At 38.2% G+C, this 10,879-nt stretch overlaps 1 protein-coding gene across 1 annotated transcript in view; it reads right to left on the bottom strand.

Annotated features, from left to right (window-relative positions):
• LOC107711758 (genetic suppressor element 1-like) overlaps positions 1–10,879 on the bottom strand; it is a 274,061-nt gene that overhangs the window by 28,005 nt on the left and 235,177 nt on the right. Inside the window, exon 3 of the mRNA XM_016516806.1 lies at positions 4,407–4,604. Within this exon, the coding sequence (XP_016372292.1) occupies positions 4,407–4,604 (198 nt within the window). The remainder of the gene's footprint in view (positions 1–4,406; positions 4,605–10,879) is intronic.

Raw genomic sequence — 10,879 nt, 5'->3', positions numbered from 1 at the left:
CCCCCTGCTGTACCGAAATCATACCGAACCGTGACGTTAAAACCGAGGTACGTACCGAACTGTCATATTTGTGTACCGTTACACCCCTAATATGCACGTATAAATGTGAAATTCATAAGTTAGAATTTAAAACTATTACTCTTCAGTGATAACAATATTAAGCAGAGCATGAATGTAGCCCTTTGTTATGTTTGTTCAGATAACATTGTATATTCATTTGCATTTATTTGTGAACACTCTGTAACAATACGTTTGTAATCTTTGTATGTTTCAGTTTTACAAAAAAGGAAAGAATAAGAAACGGAAGAGGAAAGAACCTAACAGTAAAACGTTCAACTTTACTCAAGCGTCTGCCCCGTTTCTGACTTCTGACTGTTAGCTATCTGCAGTGTTGCCAACTTCTTTCAATAGAAAGTAGCTAAAGCCAGTTTGAAAAGTCGCTAAATGTCGCCAGATGACATCATACACTAATTAGCACATTCATGACGTCAGCGCGTCTGTTGCCTTTTACATTTGTTTGTCTCTCTGTACTCACATACTGTATTTTAATGCAGCCAAATTCTCAATAAAACTGTTTTCATTTATATATATTACCGTTTCTATCGTCAGACAACAGAATAAATATGAAATAGTGACTGAAATGCGGCCCTTTAAGACTACATAACCAGCTCTCCCTTCCAAGACGTTAATCTGCACAAAAATCCTGCTTTATATTTGAGCCATCGTCTGATGAAATGAAACGCACATAAGAAAAGACAAGACAAAGACAATTCCTGTGCTGTGATTTCGGCTATATTTGCATGTAAAATTAGAGAAGCAACATAATATCTATTTTAACTGAAGGCGCTGCTCCTCTCAGCCGCTCGCTGTACAGAGCAGATGCAGAGAGAGAGGTGTGTGCACGCTGACCTTGCGCTGTTGCGTCAGTACCAGCGATCACAGAGACTCGCTAAGGTTTGTCCAAGAAGTCACTAGATTTGTCGCTAGTCGCTTTTTTGGAAAAAAAGTCGCTGGGGGGTCTGAAAAGTCGCTAAGTTGGCAACACTGGCTATCTGTCAGTGTTGCGTAGATGGAACACGCATCTAGGACAGAATAAATAGGGTTAAATGGACCACTCCCTCATTATCATATTGGAGGAGGAAATGTAACTGTGAAATATAAATAACTATGAAAACAAATACAAGAATAAATAAATACATAAATAAATGCATAAATACAGAAATAAATAATTGTAAAATAAATGTAAATAAAACATAAAAAAAATAAATTCAATAAATTATTATTATTACTAATTGAATGAATACATTAGTAAATTAATATTAATAATAAATAAAAAAAGAATTTAAATCTTTGTATACAACTCAGTTTTTTACTTGAGTGTTAATTAAATACATTTGATTAATTAACTGATTATTACATACACAAGTTACTGTTTTACAGCTAAATTAAAACTTTATTTTTTTGGTGTTTCAGAAAAATAATTATTAAATTTGTCACTAATTTACTTATTTAGGTACATATACATTATATACACTTACATACATATTTATTTCACATCATTTAGATTTATTTATTTATTCATTCATTATATCAATCATATCAATTCATTCATTATTTTTGCAGGTTTATGTGCTCTTTAACAGGAAATTGCGGGAATGGCATGTTTAAGTACACACTCTCTTGCTTCAGCAACTGAAATAAATGAAAGTTCTGGGAAACTGGAAGTCAACCTACACTACCTACCATCATTCAGATCACTGTCGCTCACCCTTCTCACTGGACCAGTCTGTAAGCTCCTACAGCCCACCTACAGCTGTCTGGACTGGAGACAAATCAGACAGACACTGGGAAGAGGCGTTTCAAGAGCTGTTTTTAACAGCGAGAGTGACCTAATCATAATGTGCATCAACTGTCTGTTTTTAAATGCCACCCACAGATGGGCTACAGATATACAGACTCAATGAGAAACAGAAGGCAAAGTTAACACAGGTGATGATACACAGCTTGCTGATTGCAATTGCATTGCAATCTTTTCTGACCAAGAAGTGCCCAACCGCTCACAAAGGAAGAAACAATATGGTCAACCAACCAGAGCTTGCTCTTTATTTGACGTTTAGTCATATTGCAGTTGCATGCAAATGTGTAACTGGACATAACTCTAACTAAACATAAAGGTGTGTTTGGATATCTTGTTTAATCAAGGCTAAGTGTCTCAATCAAAACTTTAAAAAAACTTTTTTCATTCTTGATTCACTGTCAGGTACCTCACAAATTTAGTCAAATTCAGAGACTATTTGAAGCAGCTGAGAATGGTCACAATGCAAATTATGCACAGAACGAGAACGCAGGGCAACAATATCTGGTAAAGTCTGAACTGGAACATGACGGGTTTTGATTGTGGTCTTGTAAATCCAGCATTTTACACACAACATATTAGGATACATAAAATTTAAATCCAGAGATGTTGTGTGGGTTCACAACATCTCTGGACATCTTCACAGCAGGGTGCTGGAGCCATTCACACAAAAGTGTTCTCTATATTGAGAGCACTTCCTGGGTCTGCTGGAGAGCACTCACACTAGGGGACAAGCAGGAGAAGACAGGAAACATGTGGTATTCTGGCAGACTGTTAAAGACTGCTTCCCTGCTGAGACGCTGTCTACAAACACAGCCGAGCACCATGTAGAGAATGTGTGTGTGTGTACCTTACTACCTTCCTCAGGCTACATACACAAATACCATCCATGTGTACACAGACACACGATGAACGTATCTGTAGAAAACTCCAGTCTCTGTCGGCACACAGTAATGCAGCAGGATCTGGTCCAAACTGGTTACTTCCTTTCTGAAAGGGATAGTTCACCCAAAAATTTAAATTCTGTTATCATTTACCCATTTCAAGTTGTTCCAAATCTGTATGAATATCTTCTTCTGTTGAACACAAAAGACGAAATTTTGAAGAATGTTGGTAAACAAACAGTTGACGGTAGCCATTGACTTCCGTATTATTTTTTTCCATACTATGGCCATCAGTGGCTACCATCAACTGTTTGTTGACTTGAGGGTGAGTAAATGATGACAGAATTTTCATTTTTGGATACTTTGGATATTACTGTGTGCCCACAGAGAGTGGCGTATTCTACAGATATGTTCATCGTGTGTCTGTGCACAAAAATACAGGTTAAGATGGAGGGCCCAGCAGATAGCATTTATAACCTTGATCATCTTCAATAACAACCAACAAAAATGGCAAACACAGATGATCTAATTCAAATGAGAGAGAACTGTGATTCAAATGTGAAAGAACTCATCTCTCCAAGGGATTAAAAAAAAAAACAATGTAAAACCTGAGTTAAAAACAAAATACAAAAGTTATTATTATAACCGTGGTTCTCAACCCTGTTCCTGCACTGCACATTTTGAACGTCTCTATTGTCTTTTGAGACACACATTTCAGGTCTTAGAGTCTGATCACTTGAATCAGGTGTGTTTGATTAGGGAGGCATACAATGGCTGTGTCTGAAAACTTGCTGCCCTATCAGGTAATGACTTTCCAGACAGCGTACCTCCTGATAATGTATTCGGACATACTTCTGACACAGCATAATAGTTTAATGATCTACAACAAAATAGAGAAAACTCTGGAGATAATTAAGTCAATATTAAATTACTACAGTACTAATGTCTAGCTAGAAATGACATCGAAAGTGGAAAAAGTTCATCAAAAACATTTACAGCCAACCTAAATTTTAGATGCATCTTTGTTTTTTAGCTCAACTATTACGGAATCGAATGCACAGGATTGTGGGATATCATAGGCAGCAATGGATACATGTATACCTCCTTCAAAAATGTATCAGATGAAGGCTGTGGAGGCAGCATTTTTTAGCTTTTGGGCACAGCCAAGATGTGTAGTGTTAGGGGTGGGGGTCTACAGGAACCAGGTTGAGAAGCACTGTTATAAAATATATAATATACAACATTACTCAACATCCAAACTACTTTTAATGCTCACATAACTAACATAAAGTAGCCTGCTCAGATTTTTTTCCAAACATGTTAATACGTAGTATTAGAAGCAGCAGAATTTAAATTTTCAGCTCAGTAAACACAGCTCTTTCACCCAATCTCCATGAGGCCCAGAAGCCAACAGCACTGGATTATGACCCAAGCCATGAACTACTGACCCTGTTGAGATGATGCCATAGTAAACACAGTGGTCTAGCACAAGTGGGCCACTAAACATGACCAAGACTTGCAGGAAAAGCAGACTTCATTCAATCCAGTTTGAATTCCATTAAAGGGTCATTTTCATAGCAATAAGGGGACGACACCCAGGGTACATCTGTGTCCTTGGAGCACTGACACATGGGTCAGGGATCAAATGTCAGGGGGTCACAGCTTACCTCTGGGTTCCTCTGCCTGCTTGGCCAGCTTGCGGAGGGCGGCGGCAAATCCCGAGTGGGTGGACTGAGATGCAGGACTGCCATTGGGCACAATAGAACCATTGAGGGGAGACGGGGTGAGGGGACTGACTGTCGCCGTGGTGCGGGTCGCCGTGGAAATCATGCCTAACGATGGTGACTTTGACTCATGGCTCATGCCTGAAGGAGACAGAGAAGCAGAGTGAGATATTAAAAGCAAAAAACAGGAAATACATGGACCCTGCACTGATGGGTTGACTCACTGAGAAGAGGATGTAAAAAGCCTGACACAAAAAAACACTGTCTGACCCTAACAGCTGCAGGACAGAGGTGAAGAAGAAGAGGTCAAAGATTATGCCCAAGGTCAGCTTGTCTGTCTGCCAGGATTCACACACACACACACACTCTAAAAGTATATGTACCAAAACATAAAAACATGAACAGATTAAACATGCTGTGTTTCATTTACACTGATTAAATACAGAATCACAAAAAAATAAATCCATACGCAGAAGTGATGGGTTAAATCTGGACTAAGAATAGAGGAACACGGGCCTGGAAAAATGCATGTTAGCATCTCAACTATCAGATCGAGAGAAAGAGACAGACTTTTTTCCACTAACTTACTGGTGCTCAATCAGGCCCTGTTCTGGCCAGGCATCAATGAAAGCCCAGAGTAATTAGGCTGGTTTTGGGGTCACCTGATATCAATCAGACGTGTTTTACAGAAATTGCAAGAGAATTTGAAAAATTGGAGAAAGGATGCAAAATGCAGCAATTTACTCAAATATATATTCTGTGTGTGTTCAGAAAGAATAAGCTGTGCTCTGTTCTATCTGCTATCTACTACATATACTCAAGTATACGTGATGCTCTACACAAACTCCATCTCCAGAACTGTTCTGAGAGTTCACCAAGCATTTCAATATTCCATCTGGAAAGGAATGCTTCTTTAAAAAATACACTCAGTTTTCTGCCAAAATAAAAGCTTATTTAATTGAAAAGAAATGGACAGACATGTATTACTATTGCACAGTAAAATGTAATAATTTAAAATTTAATGTTTTGATATTATCATAAAAAATAAAAAAAAATACCAACTACAGGGGCCTAGACAATCATTTAATATGTAGCCTATTCAAGCTCACTAATTGATTAGGTGCCTATCACGACCCTGAAAAACAGCTGGCTGGCGCTCATCTATTACCGTCCCTGTTTTGATTTCAGCAAATCAGTTCGGTTTTCTGTGAGGGGTAGGGGTGGGTTTAGGTTAAAAAGTGTATAGCTATCTGTATATAAAAACAATCGAAGTCTATATAATGTCCCCATTTAGATAGCTAAGTAAACGCGTGTGTGTGTGTGTGTGTGTGTGTAAAATAGTATATCCGTCTGGCGAGTAAACAAAAAAATTTACTAGCCAATGGCGATTATATTGCCAAGGTGTGCGTAGAGGGTTGCAACAACAAACAGGGCTCCAGACTGCACCTAAAACGGTCACATTTGCAACCAAAAATATTTATTTTCGAGTGATATTTTTGCTGAGATTGCCAAATTGTTATAATTAATATTACTAATGTTATGATTTAAAAAAAAATCCTGCTTGTTTTGCTATCACATCTTTTATATGTTGACGTAATAAACTGAGAAGATGTGCATCAAAGTTTAAGTGGAAAAAAAGACTTTCAAACAGTCAGCGTTGACTCCAAGTTTTTTTGTGGGCAGGATCTGCAGTAACAATCAGTGCCTCACTAATCTTTTTCTTTCATGGCAGTAGAAACATAGGCCAGTTCTTAGAGCCAATCACAGATCCACCATCATTTCAGTACAAACAGGGGTGCGAGAGGCAGACAGACAGACAGATAGAGGAGCTCTCTGAAGACCCGTTCACCCACTGCACTACACACAAACCACTCAGAGCAATTAATAATGAAACAAACAACAGCAGCACTGAAACGCTGATCCTCAGACTGACCCTTCACACAGTGCAGATACACAGCACTACTGTGTTCACATTCCAGCTCACAGATGCATGTTGGGAGTCGCAAACCAGGGCTCGCAAAATTTCAGAATCCCTGGTAGCCCTTCGGGCAGGTACTCTTCAGATTTTGGTAGCCCGAAAATGAATTTAACTAGCCCAAATAAAAAAAGAATTTTTTTTTAAATATAGAAAATCAGAAAATTTTGATGTCAATCAAAAATATTTTCAATACACAAATATCAACAAATATGAAGGAAGGAATTTTATTTCACTATTTATGGGGTATCTGCAGAATTTTTAAAAAGAAATTTAAGGCAATTTATGACCCATTTTAAGAGCTGCAGAAGTAAAATGAACACAGTATGAGTGGGGTTGGACAATGTCTATGGTAACATACAGTACTGAGCCATAAAATTACATGATTTACAGTTCAGATACAGGTTTACCAATCAAATGAAATAAGTATTTTAAAAATTTGTATTATAGGTGGCACAGAAGAACACAAAGGTGGCTTGTGTGTATTTTCAGATGTTTAATGAGGCTCAGAGGTCGCATGAGTGCAATTAAATTCATAAATTCATGTTGAGGTTAATGTTTTAAATATAAAATTTTGAATATAGAAATTATTTAAATAACAGAAAAGATACTTTAAAAATTAAACTAAAATGCCAGCAGGTGGCGGTAAGTCACTGATTTTATCACTGAATCATTCATTTAATTGATTCGTTCGAACGGCTGATTCATTCAGGAACGAAGTATGTGACTGTCTTTATGAATGGGTAATTGAATCATTGACTCACTAGATTCGTTTAAAAACGCAGTTCATTCATAAACGAAACGCTGTGTTTGAATGGAGATGCGCAGCGGCTCAGCTGTTCTTTGTTTTAAACTATTTTCGTTGACGAAATAGAGCAAAATAAGGCAATAGTGTTGTAGTCAGACAATATAAATCACTTAATATTAACTTCTTGTTCAATGAACAGTTGTATTAAATCAATATCACATTTGCAATCTCCCTTAATAATCATTAAAAGCTGTCACTCATCAGGGGTGAGTAAAATGCAGCCTAATTTTCATTTTTGGCTAAACTAACCCTTTAAGTTTGATACAACTCACTTTAGGAGTTTTTTAAGGACCCGCGGGAGATCTGCATTTAAGATAGATAGCCCATCGGGCAGAGCGGTGATACATTTTGGTAGCCCGACTGGAAAACACAATAGTCCCGGGATGTCGGGCTAGCGATTTTGCGAGCCCTGCAAACACAATATCACACAATCACAACACCTTTAAATTAACGTCAAGCACACTGTCTCCGTTTACTTCCTTAGGCAAACGATCAACTACGATCCGTTTTACCCCTACAAGCTAGTGAACAACGCAAATCAAGGAAGGAATGTCATATCACTGTTCAAGATAGCCCGTCGGGCAGGGAGGTGAAACATTTTGGTAGCCCGACTGGAAAACACAATAGTCCCGGGATGTCGGGCTAGCGATTTTGTGAGCCCTGCTGATATAGTGAGCAGAGCAGGTTTTGTCGACATAAAGATCACTGATGAGATTGTCACATAGTTCACAAACTGTCTCTCTTTCAGAAAAAAAAAAAAGTTTGGAGCTTATCTAACAAAGCAACACACACACACACACACACACACACACAATCCCTTTTCGTCGAGTGAAACGTTCAGTGTAGCAGCTGCTTCAATGTCACATGACCCTCCTCCTTTCCACCCATAATTCCTCTGCCCCTCTGAGATAACACAGAAAGAGAGACAGGGGAGGGGGATACCCTGTCTTTCTCTCCCTCTTTCTATGTGTGTTCATGAAGATCCTGATCCAGAGGTGGTGGCACGTTCTGACATGCTCTTCCACCACAACAATCTCCTTCCCCCATGTCTCGCTCTCTCAAAGGCACATCTGTGCTCCACCCCCTACACAAACGGCAAGACAGATGAGAACAAGCACTAATGGGCAGTTCACACCAGCAAGACTTTTTTTTTTTTTTTTTACCACTACTAGTCATTTAATAAAAAAAATAAAAAAAGTGTGTACCCCTTCATTCTGGTTGTGACACTTTTGTGTTTTCATATAGGAAGGAGCCATGAATCAGCTGTTATAGGTGTCATTTGTTTTGAAGTGAAAGGAACATAAAGTCATTATTATTATGCTTATATCACACTTACTACCAACACATGGGTGACAAGCTTTTGTCCTTAAGATGCTGTAACATGTAAAACTACTTACTTGCACTACTGATTAAGCATCTTGTTTGGAAATGGTCCAATCCGTAGTAACTAATTCTGTTTAACTGAAACTCTAACAATTTCCAAAAAAAACCAACAAAAAAAACACTTAAAAATAGCTTACTTCCTAATTGCAAAATAAGGTGGATAAACACTACCTAGCACCATTTCCAACAGCTAATACTGCTTACAGTAGATGATATATTATCATTATATCACAATTTTCCTACATAAATGTCATCAATCGATTTTACACCCATCATTTTAATGCAGGAGAGTGCCAACATATCTATCATATTTAGTAATGGATTATTGTTCATTTAAGCCAGAGTATGTGAGTGGAGCGGAGTGGTGTAATTTTGAATGGAGGGAGGAGCGGATTTTTTAAAAGTCGGAGCGTTGTGGTTTTCACTCGCTCCAAGAGCGCTCCACTACCGCTCCGCCACGAGTGCAATTCATGCCAACAGCCTGTAATATAACTGCATATTTAGCAAGAATTCACATGATAAACATATTTAGCTAGCTTGATACAGATGGATCACTCAAATCAGAAAGAATGTGAAGCTATGATGACAGCAACGGACATGAGCGGGAAGTTATAGTTCTCACGGAATTTGTTTGCTCCTAGATACTGAATATTTTCGAGTGAGAGAATGATTTAAACAGGTACAACACATTCACGCGCAATCGCTTTCTCAATAATGCTTCAAACAATGCAATCTTACAGTGCTACTTCATCTGTAGGCTATCCGATTTCGAATGAGCAGAAATCGGTAAGAAATGCAGCGATCCGTAGGTAAAATAACTGATGAAAACGTACTGTTATTTTCATCCTTAACAAACAAAATGTGCACTGCAAAAAGCACCAATTATACCTTTTAATGCTGACAACAACTATGTTATTTAGCTTGTAATGTGGTAGGAAAAACTTTGCACACTAGTGCTCCAATAAGCCACTTTGAAACTCTCGTGTTATTTCATTTATTAAATTTTTTTTCTTTTAATATACGTTATGAACAGAACTGTGATATTTCAAACATACTGAAATACTTTAGATGCGGAGCGGTGTTTCTGATATCAGTGAGCGCGGAGTGGAGCGGGAAATGGTGAACCCGGAGCGGAGTGATTATTGAATGCTCGGAGCGCGGAGGGAAAATTGTTGCCGCTCCACTCCGCTCACATACTCTGATTTAAGCACAGGAATGACTGCAGCATGATACACTTTCATTCAGTTATCACGATCAATCATAGTTATCACGATCAATTCCACTAAACCCAGAGATGCAGAAACACAACCGATTTGCATAAAATCATGAGATTCAACCAGCCAACACATAGGCAAGGTGTTTGTTTTAGGTGTGTGCAGGACATGAAGGGTTAAACAGAAGACTAGAAGTCATCACCGCAGGCCACAATGACTCAGTTCTCTTTCCTCCTGTTGATGCTCACAGATTTCTCAGAGAGAGACAAAGAGAAAGAGGTAAGGGAGGAACTGATCTCAACTCAACAACATGGCTAATTTTGCTGCACACATGCTCAAACAACTAAGTACCTCACACACAACACTTATGGGGTTTTCCCTTGGTAATTACCAATAAAGACTAGTATTGTTACTTTTTTTTAACTGTAGTATTGACTTGGTACTGAAGTACTTTTGACATCCTTATTTCCTTCATCCCTAATAAATTATATAGGACAGTAGGGCTGGGTAAAAAATATAGATATCTCGATATTAATCGATTCTCTTTTTTACGGAACGATATCGATTCTTAAATCACAAGAATCGATTAGTCTAGTCTGTTTTCAGTTAAAGGACGGAACATTGAAGGACACTTCCCATCCAATAAATCGCAATAAGCATTGTGCTTTGGTGCTTTTAATATGAAACAAAGTCCCAGGTTTCAATTTATGTCCATTGGATTGCAGTATTAAAAAAAGAAATGCCGTTTTGGCGCAGTTCAATGTGGAGTGACAGATCGCTGTAGCGCCTCAGTTCAACAGACGCAGCAGAGCGAGGCGCATATGAACTGATCATCTCCTCCACATTAATACCAGTTTCAGCAGAAAATAATCATGACTAAACATCCGAAGGTAAGTTAAAAATAAGAGTACAACTTTACAATCTGTATCCTGTCTCATGTAATCGCTCAATCAGTGTTTCAGCCGCGCAAAGACGTCAATATAAAGTCTTATAAACAATGTCACGTAACGTCACATTTACCTCAGAAAAACATATT

This window comes from Sinocyclocheilus rhinocerous, unplaced genomic scaffold, assembly GCF_001515625.1.
Source record: "Sinocyclocheilus rhinocerous isolate Xijiao unplaced genomic scaffold, SAMN03320098_v1.1 scaffold2283, whole genome shotgun sequence".
NCBI classification, from domain to species: Eukaryota; Metazoa; Chordata; class Actinopteri; order Cypriniformes; family Cyprinidae; genus Sinocyclocheilus; species Sinocyclocheilus rhinocerous.
This window is presented reverse-complemented; position numbering and strand designations above follow the sequence as displayed.